The sequence below is a fragment of the Garra rufa genome, chromosome 9, assembly GCF_049309525.1.
Source record: "Garra rufa chromosome 9, GarRuf1.0, whole genome shotgun sequence".
Taxonomy (NCBI): domain Eukaryota; kingdom Metazoa; phylum Chordata; class Actinopteri; order Cypriniformes; family Cyprinidae; genus Garra; species Garra rufa.
The window spans coordinates 10,946,548-10,973,705 of NC_133369.1; the positions used below are offsets into that span (position 1 = coordinate 10,946,548).

Genomic DNA, 27,158 nt, shown 5'->3' on the forward strand with positions numbered 1-27,158 from the left:
TCATTCAGGTAACCAAACAATATTAAGAATCAAGTGTATGTAAACTTTTTTACAGGGTCATTTTTATAAATTCAGCTATTATTTTCTCTTGTGGACTATATGTAAACATCTTTTATGTTAAATGTCTTATTCAGGTCAGTACTAACTAAAAAATAACATGCATTTTGAATGATCAGTCTTATTTTGGTAAAATGATGTGCATTTTGCAGATTCTCCAAGGTGTTCGTAAACTTTTGACTTCAACTGAATATTGAGAACTTTGAGGCATAGACATAGAAACATGTTTAATCTTTTTATTTTGTTTACAAAATCAGAGTGTCACTGTTTTCATCCTACTGGTGCCACCTGGTGGACGTGCTGTAATTTGCACAAAATCTAGTCCTACAAAAACTTTGAAAAGAATAATAGGTATTATAATACAAAGGTTTTCAAATGTCACTGGGTCATTCCAGTCTGTTATAATATTTCTAACTATATCTAACTCCAAAAAAAATCAATATACAAAGAGGACAATTTATATGAAAGAACAGTCCATAGAGTGGCTATTCATACACATATGAACACAGAACCACCAAATTAAGTCTTCACATTAAAGCTCTTGTCCTCTTTCCAGTAAATATCCACATGATTTTACTCCATACCGAATGCCATATTCATTGCACATTTCATTTTTGTGACAGCACTAAATGTTGGCTTGACAACAGAGAAAGGCAAAAATGATAATGGAAGGCCTCACGTGAAAGTCGTGATAAATCAGCACAAAAGTCTGAAAGCTACAAATAAGATGCGGTCCCATTGATTGTCCTTGGTTCTTGAAAACAGCTCAAATATGTACACAATTTTAGCAGCCTAGTGGTTTAATCTTTATGAATTGATGATTTCACTTATTCTGCACTCAGAAATGCAGTAAAACATGCATTTCTGACTGAACAAAAACATTAACAAGATTTACTTCATGCACTGCATAAAAAACATGGGGTCATGTTGACTTGAAAATAAAGCACAGGATTTTCCCTTATTTAATTGCAGGTTAAGGCAAATTTCACTAGCATTAGCACTTAGTGTATGAAAATATAAGGCAGGGTCTCTGTCTGTTAATATCAGACTCCATATGCATTTCAACATCTGAGATTTTTCTTGTGCAGTGTTGAGTCTGACATGAATCCATTTTCCCCAAAGAAATGAGGCATTCGCATGTAGCCAACAGTGATAGGTGTGCTGCGTTGAACGACTGAAGAAATCAGTTTGTTTTGTTACTTTGAAAGTTCCTTCCTAGTAAATGAGGTACTGTACCTCAGAGTAAATGAGAGGAAACATGACAGTACAGGCTCTGTACAGGATGGCTGTGCTGTTGACCAGCGCTCGTGGTAATGTGAGCCAGGATTCAGATTTGAAGCTGAAGTATATGGCATATAATGCCACAGCAAAAAAGTGACCGATCAGGGTAAAGGGTTTTGGCGACAATCTGTGGAAACAAAAACACATTAGTGGTGTGAGAAGATCTCAGCTATCTGAAAGAACCAGAGGAAGGTGTACTAATGTTACCAGTTCTCAGTAGCAGATTTTTGGTTAATACATACACAGACAGAAGGCCGATCGGCCCGTTGATGCACTCTCCGCCAAGCTTGAAATAGTGAAAACAGGCTCTTCTCAACTGATGCAGTGAATCTGAAAATAAACAGATGTTGTGGATACAAAGAGTTGTGAACTTTACGATTTTTAAATCTGCGAAACCATAATATTTAAGAAAGTGTTTTGTCACTTACTGTCGGTCGCAGCAAACAGCTCATACAGAGCTTGAGCCAAGACGTTCACCACGAACGAGTGAGATGATTTCCGCTCCCAGTGGAATTTCTTCTTTGCCTGACAACAAAAACAGCCTTCATTGCACATTTTTTCCATTTCTCAGATCCGCTATGATGATCACAGTGGCATTTCAACATTCATCACATGCAATCTGTTCCAAAACCTGTAGAGGTGCCTTGCTTCTTAAGAATAAAGCTTCTTTATAAGCATCTATGATTCCAAGGATTTTTAAAATCAATGAAACCTCAAACGCCCAAAAGGTTCTTTTATAGCGTAAAAATGTTGTTGAGATTATTGAAAAGTAGCATTTCAAGGAGTAGTTCACTTTCAGAACAAAAATTCACAGAGAATATTTTCCCCCCTCTTGTCATCCAAGATGTTCACGTCTTTCTTAAGTCGTAAAGAAATTATGTTTTTTGAGGAAAACATTTCAGGATTTCTCTCCATATAATGGACTTCTATGGTGCTCCCGAGTTTGAACTTCCAAAATGCAGTTTAAATGCAGCTTCAAAGCTCTCTAAATGATCCCAGCCGATGTAGAAGGGTCTTATCTAGCGAAACAATCAGTTATTTTCTAGACAAGACGAGCATTTGAGGTTAAAAAGTATTGTAAATTGTAATTAAATAACCACTCGTTTTGCTAGATAAGACCCTTCTTTCCTCGGCTGTGATCGTTTAGAGCCATTTTCGAAGTTTAAACTCAGGGGCACCATAGAAGTCCATTATATGGAGAGAAATCCTAAAACGTTTTCCTCAAAAAACATAGTTTCCTTACGACTGAAGAAAGAAAGACATCTTGGATGACAAGGGGGCTGAGTACATTATCTGTAAATTTTTGTTCTGAAAGTGAACTACTCCTTTAAGAAATCTTTTGAGAACTGAGAATGTTTTAGGCCTAATCAAAAAAGCATAAATGTATACATAAATCACAAATACTGGGTAAAACAGTTTTCTGTTTATCAATAAAAAGATATTTTACTGTGCATCTAATGGCAACTGACTAGGTTTTGCAACAAAGTTCATGCTTAAGGATCCAAGATGTTTTTGTCTTTCTTTTTTCAGTCGAAAATAAACTAAGGTTTTTAAGGGAAAGCATTCTAGGATTTTTCTCCACATAGAGGACTTCACTAATGCTCAACGGATTGAGCTGCCAGTTCAATGCAGCTTCGAAGGGCTCTACACAATCCCTGCTGAGGAATAAGGGTCTTATCTAGCAAAACAAGTGTCCATTTTCTAAGAACTCACATACTTTAACCACAAATGCTTGTCTTGCACTAGTTCTGCAATGCGCATGCGCAATCACGTTGGAAAAGTCACACGTGGTTAGTTCTTCATCTGTATACTTCAGTGCAAAAAGTTAGGGGAGGGCGAAAAATCTAATTTTTGCCTCCGACGTTATTGTTTTACCTTTATTTGAAAAGGGCGTTTGACTTTGCACGTTCCTTCCCTTTGTAAACACTGGGTTGGTACTGCCTCCTATGTCACATGTGCATAATTACATAATATGTGAAGTCGAGCTAGTGCAAGATGAGCATTTGCAGTTAAAAAGTATATACTTTTTTTTTATATAAGAAAATGACAGATCGTTTTGCTTTATTCCTTGGCTGGGATCATGTAGAGCCCTTTGAAGCTGCATTTAAACTGCAATTTGGACCTTCGACCTGTTTGAAGTCCACTATATGGAGAAAAATCCTGGAATGTTTTCCTCAAAAACCTTCATTTCTTTATGACTGAAGAAAGAAAGGCACCTTATTATGGATGAAATAGGGGTGAGTAAATTATCAGGAATTTTTATTCTGGAAGTGAACTAATCCTTTAAATGTGTTGTTTTGATTTAATGTGCAGTGAAGAGCAGCATTTACTGGCACTAGAAAGGTATCTAATTTTACACTCTCCCAGGTCATTGTAACTGCAGATGTTACCTGGAGCACAGCTGTATTGTCGTAGAGATCAGGGATGTTCTTGAGCAGGTCTCTCCAGATGCGGACGTCATTCAGCACCACACTCATGCCGCCGCCGGTCAGAGGATGACGCATGTTATACGCATCGCCTAACAGAAGAACCCCTAATGGAGGACAGGTGGGTCAACACTCGCAACACAGTCCTTTATACACATTCAATTTCACTATTTTACTATATGCACCTGGTTAGGATTTTTGCGGTTGTAAAAATTATATTATGCGATCCCATACTAAATATAACTATCTGAAATGGAAGCCCATTTCCGCCAAGTGAGAAAGTCAAAATTACGAGATTAAAAAATCGAAATTATGAATTTAAAAAAGTTGAAATTATGAGATAAAAAGTCAAAATTATGACTTGAGTCGAAATTATGAGATAAAAAAATCAAAATGATGACTTAAGTCATAATTATGAGATAAAAAGTCGATATTATGACTTTTAAAAAAGTTCAAATTATGAGATAAAAAGTCAAAATTATGACTTTACAAGTTGAAATTGGCCCAATTCCACCCCAAGAAAACGCTTAATGTGTGCAACTCAGCATGTTACATATTCTGGGGTATATTCTGCTTGTCTGTAAATAGTATATACTTTATTAATAAGGTATGTACTGAACTTGGTCCTCAAAACTGTTTTAAGCCTTAAGTAAGTCATGATTTAAAATTTTATCTCTTTTAAGGTTATAATTTTGACTTTTTTCTCATAATTATGACTTAAGTATGTCATATTTTCAACTTTTTAGGCATTCGTTTATTTCTTACATGGCAGAAATGGGCTTCAATAGTAACATTTACATTTTAGAGTTTTCATGCCTTATAACCTAATCCAAAAATTACTGGTCAAAAGTTTGGAATTAAGTCTCTTATGTTCAACAAGGCTGCATTTATTTGATAGAAATTATTAAAATATTATTACTATTCAAAATTGCTATTTTAAGTTTGAGATATTTTAAAATTAAATTTATTTCTGTGAAGTAAAGCTATATTTTCAGCAGCCATTACTCCAGTCTTCAGTGTCACATGACCATTCTGAAATCGTTCTAATATGCTGATTGGGTGCTCAAGAAACATTTATTATTATCATCATTGTTGCTGTTTAACATTTTTGTGGATATAAACTACCATTTTGGGATAAGTAAGATAAAAGAAATAGTACTTTTATTCAGCACGGTTGCATTAAATAAGGGATAAAAAAGTATCAGGAATTGATTTCCACAAAAATGATATGTATTATATTTTAGGTAGTGTATAGAGAGAGACAGATCCAACATTTTCTGTGGTTTACCTTGTTTATTGACTGGTGAGGGTGGCAGGAAGCTGGCGGGCATCGTTCTCAAGCGATCGTTCTGCAGTGCCAACATGAACGGCTCTCTTAAGTGCTCTGTTTAAGCAATACACACATTTGTGAGCATTGTGTTGTCTAAATCCTTGAATTGCATTGTTGTGCTCTGTGAAGTTTTTTTTTAATCGGCGAGTGTAAATTGTTAGCAATAAGATTATTTTAAAGTATAAATCCAATACCTGGTAGTTGTGGGCAGATTTTTTCCGTCATGTACTGCATAAGGTCTCGAGGCATTTCTCCTCTGATGTCCACCAGAACCCGAGTTTCATTGGAGGAGATCTGATAGATCAACACAGGACTGGGATTAGCTAGAACCAGCTCTGCGTGGTTGGGCTTGAACTGAGGAGAGTCCTAGAAGAGAACATCACAACACAATCAATCACTGTGTGACCTGGGAATGTTTTTGCAAAAATATACACTTTACTTACCTTCATTATGCATCCAACAAAATGAGAAGACACTTTAGCTTTCCCAGAAATCAGATTCTTTCGGAATTTGGAGAAACATCCGTCAGCAACTATTGTCAGAGGAGCATAGATCTCCTAAAAAAAAAAGAGAGAGTGTAAAATTGCAGCATTGAATATGTTTTTTTTTTTTTTTAGTAAGTCTCTTATGCTCATAAAGGCTGCATTTACTTTAACAGAAATTAAGAAAAAACATAATATTGTGAAAGGCCAGTTTTCTATTTTAATGTACTTTAAAATGTGATTTATTCCCATTATGCCAAGGTGAATTTTCAGCATCGTAACTCTAGTCTTTAGTGTCACATGATCCTTCAAAAATCATTCTAATATGCTGATTTATTATCAATGTTGAAAACAATTGCGCTGCTTAATTTTTTTTTGGAACCTGTGATGCTTTTTTCAGGATTCTTTGATGAATAAAAAGTTTAAAATAACAGCATTTATTCAAAATAGAAATCTTTTAATATTGCTTTGTAATTTAACACATCCTTGCTGAATAAAAATATTAATTTCTTTTAAAAAAGAAAGAAAAAAAATGTACTGACCCCAATGTTTTAAACAGTAGTGTATATTCTTATAAAAGTTTATATTTTATTTTCTATTTTTTTACTTTTTATTCATCAAAGAATCCTGTTCACAGGTTCCAAAAACTGGTTCCAACATTGATAATAAATCAGCATATTACAATGATTTTTGAAGGATCATGTGATGATGTAATGTAATGTAATGCAATGATGCTGAAAATTCAGCTTTGCATCAATTAAATAATTTGATGCAAATAATTTATTTGCATCAAATAAATTCTATTTAAAGTATATAAAAATAGAAAACCATTATTTTAAATTGCAATAATACTTCACAATACTACTGTTTTTTTCTGTATTTTTCATCAAATAAATGCCGCCTTGATGTGCAGAAGAGACTTTTTTTTCCCGAACATTACAAACTTTTACAAATGCGACCAAGTATCACTGTTGTTGTTACCTTGGTCATTCCTGAGTCCTTCTCCCTGTACTGAATTCCTGTCACACAACCATTTTCCTCCTCCAGGCTGGTCACTGTTCCCTCCACAAACGTCACACTGTGCAAATATGACATGATATTAGACCCATCAGTCTCCAAATTCTTCACTAAAGAGAAACGGAAGCCAATGCAGAAACGCAAGGCCTCTAACCTAAACCAACAGGGGCTGTATATTTTTATCATATATAAGGTCTACTATCTAATATTTTCCAAACCACATAAGTAATGAAACAAATGAATTTTGGTATCTGTACCATTATATTCATATATTACAAACTGCATGAGGTATTTACTTGGGCTCAGCGAGAGCAGCTCGACGCAGTCCCGTGATGAAGCGTCCGTGATGGAAAGCACGTCCACCCTGAATGCTGTTCTTCTGCTCGGGATACGGGATCTCCACCTCTGTTCGGCTCTCCAGGTCATGGACTACGTAACCATGCACCACATGGGCATCCAGACCTTCAACAGCACCTGAGAGAGGACAAACAGAAGTTAACTCTGTGAGTTTATAAATATGAGACGCAAAGCTGAAATGTGCAATTTAATAAAGTGAATGTAGCTATTACAGATCTATGCAATACAAGCACAATCACTTAGTCTATTTATTAGATATTCAAAAATATATAAATATATGCTAGGAGGATTTGAACAAGTATGCATTTAATAAAAAGATATGGGATATCTGTACCTTCCAGGCCGAGTTCTTCAAGTGCCTGACATCCTCCCGGCTGAAGAAGTTCTCCCACTATCCGATCTGGTTCTTTCATGTCCCTCTCCACCACTGTGACCCTCCGGCCGTCCCGGGCCAGAACGGCAGCCATGGCTGACCCCAGCACACCAGCGCCCACTATGATGATCTCTGGATCTTCTGCCTGACTGGACTGACTGTCTGTCGCCCTCTTTCGCTTTACATCTCTCTAGATAGAAAGTGTGAAGACAGAAAAGTGAGTGTTATAATAGTAAAACTTTTTGCAAATTATATTTAAATTTTGAAAAAATAGTTAGAAATGTCATTAAAAAACTAAAAATACATTTTATGTTTTAAGTCCTGGTTATAGTAAACTAGAAGTTGAACCATAAAAACATACATATGTTACATATATGTGACCCTGGACCACAAAACCTGTCTTAAGTAGCACGGGTAAATTTGTAGCTATAGCCAAACATACACTGTATGGGTCAAAATTATTGATTTTTTTTATATATCTTTTATGCCAAAAATCATATAGGTATTAAGTTAAGATAATGTTCCATGAAGATATTTTGTTAATTTCCTACCGTAAATATATTGAAACTTAATTGTTGATTAGTGATATGCATTGCTAAGAACCTAATTGGAACTTTAAAGGCGATTTTCTCAATATTCAGATTCCAGATTTTCAAATAGTTGTATCTCAGCCAAATATTGTCCTATCCTAACAAACCATACATCAATGGAAAGCTTATTTATTTGGATGATGTATAAATCTCAATTTAAAAAAATGGACCTTTATGATTGGTTTTGTGATCCAGGGTCACATTTTAGGTTTTACATTATGGTTATAGTTAACTAAAACTTAAACCATAAAAACATATTTTACATATGTTCTCTGTGGACCTCTTGAAGTTATAATGTAATCAGAATAAATGTAAGGATTTTTATGTTTGAAAAATATTATAAAATAATAATATGTAATATGTTTCCAATCTACCAAACACGGCTTATTACACTCTAAAAAGTGCTGGGTTAAAAAATAACCCAACCATAACCCAGCTGCTGGGTAACTATGGGACAGAACACGCGTTGGGTTGTTTTGACCCAAGTGCTGGGTTAAATCATTTGACCCAAAATGCTGGGTTGTTTATTTGACCCAACCAGTGGGTCAGATTAACTGTGTTGCTGGGTTAAACACTACCTAAATATTGGGTTATTTGTTGTCTAATTGCCTTGCTACCTTTATATTTACCAATAATAATATATAAATCACAAAAGAATGTAAAATTATTATTGTTTTCCTGTAATACAGTTACACAACACAAAAAAATGCATCTGTAAATGTCAATTTAATGAGTTTTCATATTTCTTTTTAATAGTTTTCAAATAGGTGCAGCTGTCACACATTTTGTCCAACCCTTACAGACACAAATAACGGTTTTAGTAGATCAGTTTATTTTAAACACAAAACTGTAAACAAGGCACAATATATTCCTATTCTTTATGTCAACATTGCAGCAGCAGAACACTCAAAAATGAATTATTACCACATTAGAATCATTCCAAACATCGTGCCATTAAAACTAAGCCAAACAAAGAGTCCACCAGACAATTCTTACAATTTAAAACATGTTACAAGTGGCCAAGAAAAAAAACTTTTGCCCTCAAAAACTTCACACATGAAGACTTATGTCCATCAATATGATATACTGCAAGCTGGAGAAATTCCCAGGCAACAAGTCCGCTTCAATGGCATGGCCTGGAACAATGGCGAAGGTCTAGAAATGTTGTTGTCTCATCCCAAGGCTCAAATCCACCATGTTGGTCCCCACCTGTTAATTATACGGCATTTAGTCTTGCAACATAACTAACATTTTAAGTTAAGTGTATTTTATGAACATAAACACAGAGGCATGAAATAAATGCTCATTTTGCTTCTCAACTTTTCATACAGTTGTGGCCAAAATTATTAGAACACTAGTATTTTCACCTGCTAAATAAGGTTTTAAGTCAGTGATTTCTCTTTTGCTGTAGTGTGTCAGTAGGAAATATCGGTTTACATTTCCATTCATTTTGCCATTAATTGTGATAATCCAGTGACATTTTTGTTTGCACAACAGCCAGTGCTCCACACAGAGATCTGATCTCATCATCATCCAGAAGAACTGTGACAGCGTCTCCAAGATGCTCCAAGAGACCTAACTGCAAAGCTACAGTACTGTTAAAAGTTTTAAGCACTTGTCTAAAAATGTCATAAAATGATGCTGTCAAAAATAATGCCATAAATAAATGTTCTTTATCAATTAACCTTGATTAACTAAATTAAATCAACATTTGGTTTGACCATCCTTTTGCGTTTAAAGCAACTTTTGCCCTACACTAGGTGCACTTGCACATAAGTTTTTCAGGTAGCTTTGCAGGTAGGTCTTTTGAAGCATCTTGGAGACGTTGTCACAGTTCTTCTGGATTTAGTCTGTCTCAGTTTGTTCTGTTTCTTCATGTCATTCCAGACGGACTGGATGATGATGAGATCAGATCTCTGTCTGAAGGATTGGCTGTTGTGCAAACAAAAACCTCACTGGATTATCACAATTAAAGGCAAAATGAATGTTTGGAAATGTAAACTGATATTTCTTACTGACACACTACAGCAAAAGATAACAAACACTGACTTAAAATCATTTTTTAGCTGGTGAAAATACAACAGTTATAATAATTTTGGCCACCACTGTGTTTATATATATATATATATATATATATATATACACACCCTTATTAGAGCAGAAAACGTAAAACAAAACTTACAGGTTGTACGTCAATGAATGGCCTCCGGGATTCCGTGGTTGTGGGTCTGAAGACCTTTTCTCCAGAGTGGGCAGGACTTTGAAAGCACTTTCCCCGTTAGCATCTAAACCATAGGAATAATATGCAAACTGTGAAACATATTTTATAATCAAAACAACAAACTGAAACACTTTCATATGAAGATTTCTTCATTCCTTTAAATAATGCAAATTAATTCCCACCCTCATTCAACTACTGCAGGTTAAGTATAGGTATGGGGTCAGATTCAGGGATGTAGAATATGCACATGCAGAATAAGGCATCAGTATGTGCTTCATAAGTACTAATTAACAGCCAATATACAAGCTAATAAGCAACTAGTTAAGTGTTACTGTACCATTGTATTTACCAGTTGATGTGTGTCAAATACAGTTGCATATTGTTTTTATAGATTGACATATTATAAGAAAAAGCTTACCTTAATTCATGTCACCCAGGAATGTCCCTTGCTGAGCGCTGGCAAGAATTAGGTCTGCAACTGTAGCCCAGTCTTCAAAAAGTCTGCCTCTGGATATAGCTTCCTAAAATCTTGTGAAATCTGATCAAATCTGAAAAACAAATGTGGTTCAATTAGTTTAAGGTTTATACTGGTCTCCTAGTTTGTAATGCAACACAGGCATTCACTAAAACAGAGGAAGAGTAAGGGGCCGTTCACATGCCGCGCCTAAAAACGCGTGAAAACGCAAGACGCGTCGCTTTCTCATCAGTTTCTCATTCTTTCCAAAACGCAGCTTGCTCTCACATGGCGTCTGCCGTTGCTAAGCAACCATGTCCCGCGCCTGGAAAAAACGAGCTTCCATTATGAGCGTATATTGGCATCTACATTTGAAATAACTAACTTCAGTGCGAAAAAACGCGACATGTGAACGGCCACACACACCACGAGAGATTCAGTCTAACTTTACATACTGTAGCTAAGACAACATTACATTTAAGTAATAAACAATAGTACATACCAGTCATATTGTGGTTTAACATTATTAAAGTAAGGGACATAGCGTTTTAGCTAATGCAAGTTACCTCAAGGAAAAAAGCGCGAAAATGCTTAACATAAAACATATGGATCTATCGTTGGATTCGGCACGTCGCAGACATTTACTTGAAAAAATATGCCCTTAAAAGAACAATTTTTGTATGAAATTATCTAATTTTGACAAAACATTACAAAGCCATACATACAGTATGCAGACAGTAAAGGAACTTACCCCCATATTTCTGACCTACTCTATCCATAAGGCGTTAAAATAAAGGCCATATGTATACTGTAAGTTATACAATAACACTACACACACACACACACACACTTTATATAACAATAAAGCGATTGTTGAGGCAAAAAAGTACATCGCTAGGCTGCTTAAGTTACAACGGTCGTCATTCACGGAATAAAATGCCAACCCCGCACAGCGACATATCAAATTTGGCATTAAACAGTGAAATCAGTGTGCTCTAAAACACAACTTATTAAAAATAAAGGTAAATAATTATATAATCATATTATTAATTTACCTTATAATCCTGCTTGCTGCGAGGTGCGTGACCGCCTGGGGAGGAGACGAGTGAAGAATCCAGAATGTTCGATGAAGTGAAAAAAATAAACAAACCGGTTGGGTCAAAATAACCCAACCCAGGTGTTCATAGTGAAAGAACCCCTCATAGTCCATTTGACCCAGCATGATCAACCCAACTGTGTGTTTACAGTGCCTCAAACAACCCAATATTTTGACCCAGCACAATTAACCCAGCAATGTGTTTACAAAAATAACCCAGCACTTTTTAGAGTGTATTAATTTAAAAAATGAATAAATCCATCAATCAAGTTAAGGTTAAGTATGTAACCATCTTTGAGGTTAAAAATTGATTTTAAATCATAAGATATAGTTTAATAACTATGATACTGTTTTTAAAACCAAATCTTTGCATAGCTATGACAGGAAACATTGGAAAAAACAGTCAATCTTAAAGTATAAAGTATATATATATATATACACTACCGTTGAAAAGTTTGGGGTAAGTACATTTTATTGTTTCTTTCTTTTTTTTTTTTTTTAAAGAAAATTAATACTTTTATTCACCAAGGATGTATTAAGTTAATAATTAAAAGTTTATTAAAAGTTAATAATAAATAATTTACATTGTTATAAAATATTTATATTTTGAATAAACACTGTACTTTTTAAACTTGTTATTCATGAAAGAATCCTGAAAAAAAATCACAGGTTCCAACAAATATTTGGCAGCACAACTGTTGATATTATCCAACATTGATCATTCTAATAATAAATCAGCATATTAGAATGATCCCTGAAGGATCATGTGACACTTAAGACTGGAGTAACAGCTGATAAAAATTCAGCTTTTCATCACAGGAATAAATTCTATTTTAGAGTATGTTAAAATAAAAACATTATTTTGTATTGTAAAAACATTTTGCAATATTACTGTTTTTTTCTGTATTTTTAATCAAATAAATGCAGCCTTGATGAGCATAAGAGACTTCTTTAAAGACTATTACAAGTCTTACTGACCACAAACTTTTGAACTGTATGTATATGTATCAAACAGAAAATAAGTGTTTTATTCTGTCTTAAACTTTCATAAGTAACTGCAATTTAATTACACATTTTTTTTCACAGTAGATGTAACGGATTACCGTTACATTCACTCCGTTACATGTAACGAGTTATTTCCCAACACTGACATGGAAACTAAATGTTCAACTATAAAAAACACAAATCTCACCTTCTTAGAAGTGCGACTACAACTGTCTGTACTGGACTTGGAGAATAGTTTTTTGGTCGGAGGAAATGAAGTTAAGAGTTTGAGAGGCAACTGAAGAAATTGAGGCGCTTTGAGCGTCTGTCCGCGAAAGCCGAGACACGTGACCATCAGACCCACAGACACGCACAGCACTGCGGCCACGACCAGCTCTCTGGGAGCATAACTCACCAGAGCATCGCATTTCTTATAGATATATGTAAAACTTGCAATTCCAAGAAAGGTCCACATGTTGAAAATCAGTACAAATTTCAAAACAGAAAGAAAATAAGACGTTCAAAAATGTTAATGGAGTCTTAAAACACCAGCACAGGTGATCAGAAAATACTTTTGAGCTCCATACAAAAACTGAAGAAAAAAAATTGTATCCGTTTTTTTAATAATTAAGTCACGAATTAAGTTAAAATCCTCTTATTATAAATAATCATAAATAACAAGTAAGTATAATATCCAGTACATGAGTCCACTCGAGCTTGTGCGACGCTTCTAGGTGATGCTGAATAATTTATGATAATGAGGGCGCGGATCCTCTTGCAGTTTGTAGACAGGAGCGTCCCGCCTCCTCTGTTTAGAACGAGCCAATCAGGTGCGAGTATTCGGTGAGCAGAGCTCACGCTATCTGGCCATTGGCCAATCCAAGGCTGCTGGTTGGCGAATGGACTGCAGTATGATGTGATGTCACAAAAAGGCTGCGTTTGGCAGATGTTACCAGTTATTTAACATACCGGTAGTCCTAAAAGTGCACGTTGTATTAAAAGAGGGCTACAATACATTTATGCCTAAACATTGGGGAGAATAAATAGTTAAATGCTTTCCCAGGTATAATAAACGCAAAAAAAGTAATTGTTATATAATATAGGCTAGAGTTATTTTCTACATTCCAATATGACAACAAAAAAATACAGGTTAAACTAAAAGGTGGAGTTTAACCATAACAAGTAGATATTAAGTATTTCTGGGAAAAGCATATAGTGTATTTCTATTGTGGTATTGACGGGGAACTGTACTAAGTGTAGCATAATTAATTATGGGACAAGAGGCAGACCAGAAAACTCAGTTTAACTCATGACTAAAAAAAAATGACACTATGTAAAATGACAGCTTAAGGCATGATTTCATAATGATAAAAATCCCTTGACCTCAAACCATAAAACAAAAGCATAAAACTAGGTATTGTTTTTCTAGATTTTCATTGAAGTCATGCTTGCAGAGTTGTGTATGTATTTTATGCAGTTTTTGTGTAACCTTTAATTAATGATTATTTAAATTAAGATTGTAGAAAATATAATCTAATAAGAGCCAACACTGAAAATAATGCAATTTTAAATTCAACAAGGATACATTAAAAGTAATAACACTAAAAAAAAATAGTGGGGGGGATCTCTTTTTTTATTCGATTTTTGGGTGAAATGACATGGACATGCTTTCAAGCAATTTTCACCCAAAAAACTTCATAAACACAGTATTTTACCTCCTTGCAAAGGACAGTTCCACCCCCATCTAATGACTGTAATCATGTGAGATTCTGGCCAGCTGTGTTGTGCATCTCAAGCGTCTGTGTGTTTGAATGAGTTTGGCCTTTTCATTTGGTCTTCTTCACAGTCGAGTGTGTCGACAAGAAGATGCTTTTACAATCATAATTACTCACTGACACACTGAATGTCCTCTGAGGATGTTTGGAGGCTATAACAGCTCTGCAGCAAGAGTGACATATTTTGCTGCTCAAAAGAATCTACATGCATTAACAAGGTGGTGAGAATTATTATTTTTTTTAATTAAAAAAAGAATACTATTAAAGTACATTTGAGTATTATGATCATGTGTATTCAAATAGTTGGTATATATCAGATTTTAAACATTAGAAATGTAACATTATGTATATGTCACATTAAAAAGAGCTAAGAAAATTATTTGACCATTTTTGCATCTGACTATGTCTTAATGTGCTTTGATAATGCATGTGACTTCATTAGAAGTGCCTTAATTCCTTACAAAAGGTGTTTAGTTGTGTGATTTGACTGAATGATTAACTGTATACCATGGCGTTCACTGCTACATGGTATTACTGTTACCTTTTGTATTTAAAAAAAAAAGAAAAATACTTTTGAGTTAAACCCTGTGCAATTTTTAAAATATCAAGCATGCTTTAAAACTCGTTTCTCTAACTCACATACTTTGAATAATTCTTCCTTTGTAAATTAGAAACAAATCAATGTCTGCAGTTCAACCCTGTGACCACACGGTGTCTCTCCCTTTCTCTTTACCTTATAATGGCATACTTTTAGACTACCGTACCGACCCTTTTTCAAAATCAATGAAAACTCCAGTTTTAATCTTTTTAACTCAGAACAAAATTAAATACAAGAAAAAGACCCATACGAAGAAATTCTACTATGGAAAATGTCTTAGTACAGGTAGGCTACTATACATGTTCTTCTTGACTCTTACCATTATATTAGCATTTGCCCTTTTTCCCGTAGTCATCCTGAAAAATTAAGATTAAATCTTTAAAATATCTACAATGGGCATGCAGTGAAATGATGATCCACATGAACAGAACTTAAAGCAAATATGCTCTCAATAGCTTTGTCCATGCTGCTTCTCAATCTTATCCACCTTTTCCTGTCTCCAAGAGGCTTTTGAAGAGTTAACTAGACCTCAAATATAAAACGGAACACATTATCCACCTTGTTTTCCCGTAAGAGCAGGTGGGGCCATTTGTCAATTGTATGGGTCTGGCTTCATGTCCTGCTATTTTTAGCTGTACAAAACCTCTGGTTTTGCAGCTTGATATTGCAAACTGGTGTGTCTTACCATATTATTTTAATGTATTACCTTAATTATGAGCACATTGGATGGTAGTGCGAACAGTTTTAACCATTTACTAAATGGTTTTTTGTTTGTTTTGAATTGGTCAGTTACCCGGATGCACAGCCACATTGGCAATACTCGGATGTAAACAGCATGGATTTGACGGTCAGTGTACTACTGAATACGCTGTTCTGCTAATGTATGGTGTCTAAACCACGGAGAAAACGTGTGGAAGCTGCTAAATCATATAGAGAAGGACTTGGTAAGCAGGTAAGGGAGCAATTTTGGAAAACTAAATGGTAAAGATACGTACCAGCATTATTAATTTAGATATTAGTCTAATATTTTACCTACCTGACCAGAAATAATAAGAAAAACACGAATGTTGTCAATATTCTTGCCCTGGTAATCCTGGTTTAGTTTGGCCAACTACAAATGCATTTTGTTCCTCAGGCATTTTTTTGCACTCTTCTCCTTGATTTGTTATAACTTTTTGGCACTCTATATATACTCTAAGGCCCGGTTTCACAGACAGGGCTTAGACTAAGCCAGGATTAGGCCATAGTTCAATTAGGACATTTAAGTAATTTTTATAAACATGCTTAGAAAAAACATTACTGGTGTGCATCTTGAGACAAAACAAAGGCACTGATGTATTTTAAGATCAATCAGTGCAATATTATTTCAGTTGAAACAGCTCAGACTTACATTTTAGTCTAGGACTAGGCTTAAGCCTTGTCTGTGAAACCGGGGGCAAATGTTTTTCTCAGTCCAACCAATTAGTGCAGGCCAAAACATGACAAAAATGTACTATTTTCAGCAGCGAGTTAATGGAGTAGTTCACTTTCAGAACAAGAATTTACAGATAATGTATTCACCTCCTTGTCATCAAAGATGTTCATGTCTTTCTTTCTTCAGTCGTAAAGAAATGGTGTTTTTTGAGGAAAACATTTAAGGATTTCTCTCCATATAATGGACTTCTATGGTGCTCCCGAGTTTGAACTTCCAAAATGCAGCTTAAATGCAGCGTCAAAGAGCTCTAAATGATCCCAGCCGAGGAAGAAGGGTCTTATCTAGTGAAACGATCTGTTATTTTCTAAAAACATTTACAAAACATTTACAAAGGGATCGTTTAGAGCCCTTTGAAGATGCATTTTGGAAGTTCAAACTCGGGGCACCATAGAAGTCCATTATATGGAGAGAAATCCTGAAATGTTTTCCTCAAAAAACATAATTGCCTTACGACTGAAGAAAGAAAGACATGAACATCTTGAATGACAAGGGGGTGAGTACATTATCTGTAAATTTGTTCTGAAAGTGAACTACTCCTTTAAGTTCAGTTTAGTGGCATTGTTTACGTTTAGTGCCTCCAATATGGCCTCACTTCCATGTTGAAAAATAAGGTGGATATATTTGAATGAAAAATGAAAGCATTTTATATTAAAAAGTTAAAACGTGAATATTCACTGACTCACTAAGCAGGAACTCTTTTGTAAATTTCCTCTGAAATACAGCACAGCACAACAAAACAACATGTCTAAGAGAGGAAAAACTGCCTCTATTGTGTGTAACTTGAAATGTCTATGTTAATGTTACAAAAATGATTAACATAAAAACAAACAGATACTAGTCACTTTCACTGCTTAGGTGTTTAGTTTATTTTAATGAAGTTATAAAATATCTGATGCAGAAAAATCAACAAATGTAAAAACAACACAGGACAGTACCCAGACTCATATACAGTATTTACATATTATAGTACACAAGAAAAAAAACAGCAGGGCCTTTGGTCTGGAGCGCTACATGGAAACGAAAAGAGTTTAATCCATTGCTGCAGTTTATGAATATTTTTATGATGTAACCTCTATAGCACACATGAACAAATGTTTTGGCTTAGTGGAGAAAGGGCCATTCAGATGTTGTTTACTCAATAAACAACACGCTGCTTTTTCCCATAATGCACCGGAAGGCAAAATAAATCCACCGAAATGACCAGGCACTGAGAATGAGGCACTTGTGCACCTGGCTAGCAAGACTGGGGATTGGCACGTGGAGGATGCTACACATGTTGATTATTAAGAGTTCTCCTATGCGGTGGAATCTGATGGCTTCTTGTCTTTCTTCTTCTTTTTCTTGGTCTTCTTGGCATGGCAGGGTTTGCACACGCAGCACAGGATGCAGGGAGAGGCCAGCAGCAGCAGTGGTGACGTCACTAGCACGATGATGCTGACGCCCACCAGTATACCGACCACCTAAAAACATCACAACGACACAAAAGAAGTCTCAGAAACTCAAGCAGGATCTTACTACATGTGAGTAGTTTTCATCTAACCTCATGATAGTTACAGTCTGATCTTGCTGATAAAAAGCAGCAAAATATATACAAAAATGGGTGCTTTCTAAAAGTGCGTTCTAAAACTAGATATCAAAGTTTTTTGGAAATTAAATGCCTAACATAATGGAAAAACATCAATGCAAATTGGCCTTCCAGCTAACCTGTGTCCTGTTCCACATGACGGAAGCTCTGGAGTGTCCCAGCTTGTTTCGGCATGGTCCTTTATCGTAATGTCTCAAGAATATATCGCCCTGTAACCATAGGGAGATTTACATTTATTCATTCAGCAAACACTTTTATCCAAAAAATCTAAAATGATAAATGGCACAACAAAGAAAGATCTAGTAAATGTGTATAATAATAATAATAATAATAATAATAATAATAATGCATTGTTAATATTAATACAATTTAAAAGAAATATTATATTAAAATTGAATTTATAATTTGTTTTATTATTAAAATGTAATAAAATATTAATGTAATATTATTATCAACAGATATTTATACATATTCATACATATTTATACATAATCTTTTTTTTAAATATATGAAAATTAAATTTGTAGAAAAATAATTGAATTTTATTATTATTATTACTATATTATAATTCTAATATTTAAATATTTATCTATTATTATTCATATAATACATTTAGTTTCCTTTTTTAATTACAATATTAAATGTTTTTATTTTATATGATGATGATTATTATTATCAGTAGATATTTATAAATGTTTTATAATATTTGTTATTATTATTACTAGATATTTATAAATATTTCATTATTATTGTTATTATAATTATAATTATATCAAGATATATTTTAAAAATACATATTTAATTTTATTTTATTTTTAATTATAATCATGTGTTGTAATTGTTGTTGTTATCAAACTGAATTATGATGATATTAATTTAATGGAAAAGTAATTTTATTATTATTATATTGGAATACAATTTTAATAAAATATTACGTTTAAATATTTGTTAATATTAAGGTAAATAGTGTTCAAATGTTTTAATATTTAATTATTTCTTTATTTTTGTATTATTCATATAATAGGTACTTTTAAGTTTTATTCATTTTAATTTTAACTATAATATTAAATGTGTTTTAATTATAGTAAATGATTGTTATAAAAATAATAATAATATTACTTATTGTTGTTATTATTATTGTACACATACATTGCCATGTCCAAAAAAAAAAAAATTACCAAAACATTGGTAATTGGTAAAAAAAACAATGTGAACTGCATCTATTCATGATTCAATGTCCAGAAAATATACATTAATGCGAAATTGATAATTCATAGTAGAAAACATGGTACTTTTGTAATACCATAGTATATCTATTGTTGTAGTGTCCAAAATACTGTGCTGTTGGTGGCAGAACATTTGCAAACCCCCAGAGTCACTTACGTCCAGATTCTGTAGGCAGTACCAGCAGAACGTGTGTTTGCAGCTCTTGCAGAGCATCTGCGCGCAGCCCTGATTGCGCTCTATGTAGACGCCACACATTGGACACTGTTTAATGGCTGCATCAGTATCAGAGCTGCTCAGTGCACTGCACAGATGACACACAGAGCACATTTAAAAGAAATTTGTTATTGAATTAAATACAAAATTAAAATAAACACTTGTTCGTCCAGCAGTAAATCGGTCATACTGACCTGTCTGCTGAGGGTGCCATCAGCGGCTGGTGCTGGGAGCAGGAGTGACCATCTATCCAGGGGCATCTGCAGCCGCAGCAGAAGACGGCATGGCACGTGGGGCAGGGCACAGGAACCGGTTTGCCTTCGGTTCCAGGCGTCACACTGCACACGGCCTGGCAGTCCAGCATGGGACACCAAGCCTTACTGGGGTCTAACTGAACTCCTGAAAGAGAGAAAAAAAGAGTGAGGAAAAAACATCCTAAGCAATAAAGAAAAAAGGAGATGTGGCAAAGCCAATTCACTTGCTTGCAAAATTCACTTCCTCACTGTTAATTTTTCTTTGAGGTTTACTGTCAGCAGTCACAGATCCGAGACATTCCTGCACTCTTCTGCGAATACTAATGTTTCAGTTTACTCTGACACCAAAGACAGACAGTCTAGACGATTCCTAACATGTTGGGAGCAGTTCAGATGCAGACAGAGGCAATGGAAGAAGAAAATCCCACAGCTTCTGCTGTCTGAATAAGCTCATTGTTTACGGCTCTTCTGTAAACGCTGAGCTCGACCCTGGCAGATGCAAACCAGCAACATGAACTGTGACTCAGAAGAAGCAACACTCTCATACTTGAGCCGTAGTCATAACTTTCCCGATTCGAAAATATACAACTATTGACCGTGAGCTCATTTTTGTGTCCGAAACTTGAAAATGCATTTGCAGACAAAGGAAGCTATAAAGTCATGTTTAAAGGTGACACATTATGCTTCTTTTTACAATATGTAAAGTAAAATAAGTCTCAGGTATCTCCAGAATGTGTCTGTGAATGTTTCAGCTCAAAATACCTCAAAGATTATTTAATATATCATTTTGTATATGCCTACTTTGACTAGAAGCAGAAAGACGCTGTTTTTGTGCATCGCTCTTTAAATGCAAATGAGCTGCTGCACCCCCGCCCCCTTTTCCAGAACAGCGCTGTGCCTTTACAGCTCATAACTCAGATACTCTGCTAAAAAACATGTTTGGTTCTGATTAAGGGTTTTCTGAGCGCACACATATAAAGCACGCATTCAGAAAGCGGCTGTCACACGGTATTAAACTATGTTATCATTTGTGTCTTATTGCGCTTAAATTGTCAAATACACAAGTTTATGTTAAAAAAAACATGTCTCTGAAGGTAAACAGCTAGAAAAGAAAATGCTTGTTTATATTAGATCTGTGCGACAGCAGCGTAATATACAGTAAATCGATCAATAAATCCACTGCTTTCTTGTCTCCTCTGAGACTGGGACTCTAAATAGTGTTCTGTGCTCATCTGTGCAGCCAAAGACAGAACCGTTAACATGCTTTGTTTGTACTTTTGCCATTGAGCTGGTACACCCTTGTCGCTTACGAAAACAAAATGGCAGCACTGTGGGTGGAAACGTGTAGATTAGGGGCGGGAATATTATAATAAGATCCCCTTTCTACATTGTTTTTTCACAAGCTTGCAGAAAAAGGCTTACTAAAACAATGTTACTCGGTTGTTCTTTTTCACATTTTCTAAGTTAGTTGATGCACTGGGGACCCGATTATAGCACTTTAACATGAAAAAAGTCAGATTTTCATGATATGACACCTTTAAATTCAGTGTTTGGTGTTTTGGTGTCTTGATATTATCGTGGTCACATGACGATATGACACGATAGGTCTTCCAGGCAAAAAGTGTAGTTTTTAAAATACATTTAAACTTGTATTTTTGTATTTTCCTCTTTCCTTTTTGTATTTAAAAAAAGTTGTGTTTTGGGCCATTATGCTTTGACACAGTATCTGTAAAACAAACAAATCAAGTCTGTTTTCACTGCGTGTTTGAAAGCAAAGCATGCACTTCATTTAGGCGATCAGCTCGGAGTTTTCCTTTAAAATAAAAGCTCTACAGCCATTTCATCAAAATAAAAGCTTAAAAGTGCAGTATGAATTGCTGACAGCTACACTGTAAAAAGTTTTCACCAGTTTCAACTTAACTTAAGTTTAGCAGCTGCCTTACAATTTTAAGTTAAATCAACTTAAGTCATTTCAACTTACAAGTTAAATCAACTCATTTTTATTGTAAAGTTAAAATGACTTACTGATTTAACTTAAAACTTTAAGGCAGCTGCTGAACTTAGGTTTTTAAGTTGAATCTGGTGAAAACTTTTTACAGTGTAGTGGTTCAAATGGGTAACGTTAATTTTAGTACAAATTCAAAATATCTCTTTCAAATGTAGAAATTATGAAAGAAGTATTGTAATTTCCCTACTGTAGTGTACAGCAAAAATTATATACTTATGAAATATTCACTTTCATTTATTTTGCAGTGCAATTGTTTTACAATATATGGCTATTACTGTCATTGTTGTTGTTGTTATTATTATTATTATTATTATTATTATTATTATTATTATTAATAATATTATATTCTAATTTGTTTAGCTTCCTAAAACACCAGTGCGAATGTAATTTAGACTAAGACAGTATTTCACAAATAAAATGAGGTTTGAGTCCCCTTTTAAAGTAAAGACTTTTTTTCTGACTTAAGTTTTCTTAGTTAAGAACATGGGTCTTAATTTTGAACTCTCAAAGTGCATTAGATAGAATAATTGAACTTTTAAATGTACAAAATTTAAAAATTAGATTTTCTTAAATATCACAATAAATATCGTACAGTGGACTTATATTATCGTATTGTGAGATTTTTATATCGTTACATTCCAGTGTTTGAGTAATATCTTTATAAGATGCCTTCATCTTCATTCATATAACTCAATATTGGTTGATTTTTCTATTGCTATATTTTAAACTAGAGATAAAAACAACACAATACAGCTCAAATCCGCAATAACCACTGACATAAACAGTCTAGCAACCCTAAAAGTATGTCTCTCACAAACGCTTATCTAAAACTGTTTGTTCCTGCCTTTCACACTCCCTCTAGGATATTCTGTGATGGTTACAGTAACACTATCCTTCAAGAGTGATTATGGCGAAGCGGCACATAAACGCATGCATACATACATGAAGCAAGGACAAGCACGTACCTCTTTCAAATCGGAGCCGCTGATAGAGCTCAACCTGATCGCTGGAGGCAAACAAGGCGAGCTATAAAGAAAAATATGAATTAATATTCAGGTCGTGTTGGAACGTGTCATGTTTGAGCTACAGAACTGCACACGAACAGCACATTAGATTTACAAATCAGGTCTTATGTAGAAGATAATATGGGACTCAAGAGCACAAAACCAGTCTTATGTAGCACAGGTATATTTGTAGCAATAGCCAAAAACACATTGTGTGGGTCAAAATTATTGATTTTTCTTTCATGCCAAAAATCATTAGGATTTAAGTAAAGATCATGTTCCATAAAGATATTTTGTAAATTTCCTATCGTAAATACATAAAAACATTTTTGATTAGTAATATGCATTGCTAAGAACTTCATTTGGACAACTTTAAAGGTGATTTTCTCAATATTTAGATTTTTTTTTTTTAGTACCCTCAGATTCCAGATTTTTAAATAGGCTAATATTGTCCTATCCTAACAAACCATACATCAATGGAAAGAGTATTTATTCAGCTTTCAGATGATGTATAAATCTCAATTTCCAAAAATTGACCCGTCTGACATATAGGGTCAGCTGGTCAATATTGTGAAATAAACCCAGACATTTTACAACAGTAAAATTAACAATTCTAGAGCTATTGATTTGAGTAGAAATCATTATATGATATGACAAGAAACACTAAAATAATACTAAATAGGTCAAAAAAGCAATGTAAATGGTTTAGCATTTATATGAAACATCTTAGTGTCAAAGTTTTCCAGAGAGTCATGATGCCAGGTAATATTTATATCACAGTTGAATCACTGTAATTTGATTTATGATGCATTAGCTCACAAAACAGGTTGGTTAAGATCATAAGGGGAAAATTGAGGACTTGTGGAAACATTTGAGAGTGATGGGAAACATCATGATAACTAGAGCTATTGTGTTCTTGTTGATATTAATGCTGTGGCAACCGAAAGCGAAATGAACATTAAGGTTAAACAAGCCCAGACATATTTCATCAGTTTTTTGTCTTCACTTTTGATCTATTTTAATTTGCCATGTCATTGTTATGCGGTTGCTAAGCTTGAGGCTAATTTTGTCTTTAGGGTGTTCTGAGTGGTTGCTCTGTTAAAAACAGTACTGTTCAAAAGTTTGGGGTCTTTTTTCAGAAATTAATAATTTTATTCAGAAAGAATAAATTAAATTGATACAAAGTGGAAAATGTTTCAAATAAATGCTGTTCTTTTGAACCTTCTATTCATTAAAGTATTCTGAAAAGTGCATCAGTTTCCACTAAATATTAAGCAGCACAACTGTTTTTAACACTGATAATAATAAATGTTTCTTGAGCAGCAAATCAGTATACTAGAGGGATTAATGAAGGATCGCCTGACACTGAAGACTGGAGTAATGATGCTGAAAATTCACACAGGAATAAAATACATTTCATCATATAATAATAAAGCAAATGTTTATTTTAAATTGTAATAATATTTCGCAATATTGCTCTTTTTAACAGTTTTCTGATCAAATAAATGCAGCCTTTGTGACCAAACTGTAAGAACCTTATTTAAAAACATTAAACAGTGTTGACTTGTCAGTCTTGTTGTTCAAAAGGTAAATCGTAAATCTAAATTATTAGAAAAGTAATTAAAATAGATGTTTGGTAGTATAAGGATTTCCGTATTGTCAGTGTAAACAACAGTGTTTGAATTGTCAATATTTGTATCGTGATCTGCGGAACTGGAAACTGTTGTTGACTGAGAAAGAAGAACAGAGAGCGAGACAGACAGAAGTACCTCAGTGTCCAGCAGAGTTCCTGTGTTCTTGCAGGCCGGATCAGGGCAGGTGATGGCACTGCCTGCGCCGCCCCGAATAGCCAGCTGGACATACTGCCTTAAACACTGCAAACACAACAGAACGGTGACTTTATTATAATTTATAACAATTTAATCCTGTGATGCAAAGCTGAATTTTCGTCAGCCATTACTCTAGTCTTAAGTGTCACATGATCCTTCAGAAATCATTCTAATATGCTGATGCTGCCATATATTTTTTTGAAACCTGTGACACTGAAATGTTCAAAAGAACAGCATTTATTCAAAATATAAATGTTTTCTAACAATAGTCTTTGAAATTATTTTTTTATATCAATTTAACACATCCTTGCTAAATAAAAGTATTACTTTCTTTCAAAAAAAAGAATAAAAATGTACTAATCCCAAACTTTTTAATGGTAATGTATATTGTTAGACAAGATTTCTATTTTAAATAAATGCTGTATTACAGGTTCCAACAAAATATTAAGCAGCACAACAGTTTCCAACATAAAAAAAAAAAATCATATTAGAATGATTTCTGAAGGATCATGTGACACTGAATACTGGAGTAATGATGCTAAAAATTCAGCTTTGATCACAGGAATAAATTAGATTTTAATGTATACTAAAATAGAAAATCTGTATTTTTACATCGTTATAATATTTCACAATATTAAAAAAATTTTTGTGTATTTTTCTTCAAATATACGCAGCCTTGATGAGCATGAAAAAAATCTTTAAAAAACATAAATCTTACTGATTCCAAACTTTTGAATGGCAGTGTATATACACAAAGTGTTTTTTAAACATCTCTCAGTTTTCTATTGGTTGGACAAACAGATAATCTTGTTCCACAATCACAGCATTTTAGCAATTTTAATGTGATCGGATGAGGGTTTTTGTGTGTCTATTACAGTTTTTGTGAATATTTTCCATATTTATGAAAATTTTCTATACAATTTTAACAATTTAGTTTTTGCCATTTTTATTAGTTTTTGTGCCTTTTTAAAAGTTATGTTAGTACATCAAGTTAACTAAAAAAAAAATGTTGCCTAGCTAAATTAAAATAAGCTTTTTTAATTTAATTTAATTTTTTATTTTTATTTCAAGTATTATTATTTTAGTTATAATTATAATGTCCCCAAAATATATTATAAGGACTATAAAATCCCCAGTCAGGATGATCAATGTTCTGAATGTAACATTTTAATAGAATATTGGCAATATTTATGTTTTTCAGGGGAAGCAACTGTTGAATATACATACAGTGTTTGTTTTTTTCCGAAACACTCCTTCATTTTCCATTGGTCAGACAAACAAATACTCTTGTTCCACAATCGCAACATTTTAGCAATTTTAATATGCCCAAATGAGTTTTTTGTTTGTTTGTTTTTGTGTGTTGCGTGTGTTATCACAAGATACTATTATAGTTTTTGTTAAATTTTTCCATTTTAATTTTCATGACAGTTTTAATAATCTTGTTTTTGCCATTTTTATTAGTTTTTGTGCCATTTTATAAATGTCTATATAGTTGTTATTAATTATTTCAGTTTTGGTTTTAGTTATGTTAGTACATCAAGTTAAATAAAAAATAATAAATTAAAATAAGCTTGTTAATTTTTTATTTCAAGTAACGCAAATGTTTTTTCTTATGCTTTTAGATTCCATTAACTATATTATTCCTAATCAGGATGATTGATGTTCAGATGAAAACATCGATTTAATAGAGTATTAGCAGTAGTCATGCTTTTCAAGGGAAGCATTTGTTAAATAAAAGTTGGAGTACAGTATAACAAAATGTTTTAACTTCAAAAAATGCCACACTTCAGCTTAGAAAATATAAGTCAAATGATTTATAAGTCTGACCCACAAGATTTGTTTCAGAGAAACAGGCTAGATTTGGCTAATCTTAAACGGCATGTGAAACAAAATATCCCCACTCGGCGAGACTGAACACTATTGTGTATTGTTTACTGCATTTCTACCTTTCACTTCAACCTTGTGCTAATAACCCAGACCACAGCTCGAGATAAACACCTGCTTATGGCAAGATGTTTGTGAACTTGATTTTTCTATATCAGTAAATATAGACCTATTCTGTCACATGACAACACAGGAAAAAATTTACTTAGCAATGCTCTTACCTGCACACAGAACACACAGTTACAGGACTGCAGTGTGCTGGTCTCCAGCTCAGGACAGTCGGTCAGGCAGAGTTTGCAGTGGATCATGGCTTTTTCGGGCTCCATGCCTGCCTTCTGTTGTAATTTAGCCCTTAAATTTCAGAAATAGTGAAGCGACGTCCTCCATGCTTCTAGAGAGGAAGAAACAAAGCTGAGGCGGATAGATTGCAACGTTCTCTGAATTCTAACGTCAGAAAGATTTCAAAACACAGATTATGCAGTGCAATTGAGTAACGATGGAAAGAAAGCTCTTCAGCAGAATTGTAAAATCATACTTCTGAAGTCAGTTTTCACACGTAGACAGGATTTAAAAAGAACTCACCATTAGTCTTGAGCTCTCTAATCTTATTTGTGTTGTGTACACCAACTCAAAACCTGC

The 27,158-nt window shown here is 34.0% G+C and overlaps 2 protein-coding genes across 2 annotated transcripts; both read right to left on the reverse strand.

Moving 5' to 3' along the window:
• Positions 1-279: 279 nt before the first annotated feature.
• sqlea (squalene epoxidase a) lies at positions 280-13,401 on the reverse strand. The gene is made up of 11 exons (XM_073847197.1): positions 12,877-13,401; positions 7,285-7,513; positions 6,890-7,067; positions 6,558-6,654; positions 5,538-5,651; positions 5,289-5,460; positions 5,053-5,148; positions 3,729-3,871; positions 1,767-1,863; positions 1,581-1,668; positions 280-1,465 (listed from the first exon to the last, which is right to left on the reverse strand). The coding sequence occupies exons 1-11, from the start codon at positions 13,141-13,143 to the stop codon at positions 1,273-1,275; spliced, it is 1,674 nt and encodes a 557-aa protein (XP_073703298.1). The 5' UTR covers positions 13,144-13,401; the 3' UTR covers positions 280-1,272.
• A 3,956-nt stretch (positions 13,402-17,357) lies between these two features.
• rnf144b (ring finger protein 144B) lies at positions 17,358-26,906 on the reverse strand. Its single transcript, XM_073847600.1, is given in 8 exon segments — positions 17,358-17,975; positions 18,220-18,309; positions 19,484-19,628; positions 19,735-19,939; positions 22,768-22,828; positions 24,576-24,680; positions 26,741-26,866; positions 26,868-26,906. Coding segments are annotated over 8 exon segments (936 nt in total). The 3' UTR covers positions 17,358-17,810.
• Positions 26,907-27,158: the final 252 nt, after the last annotated feature.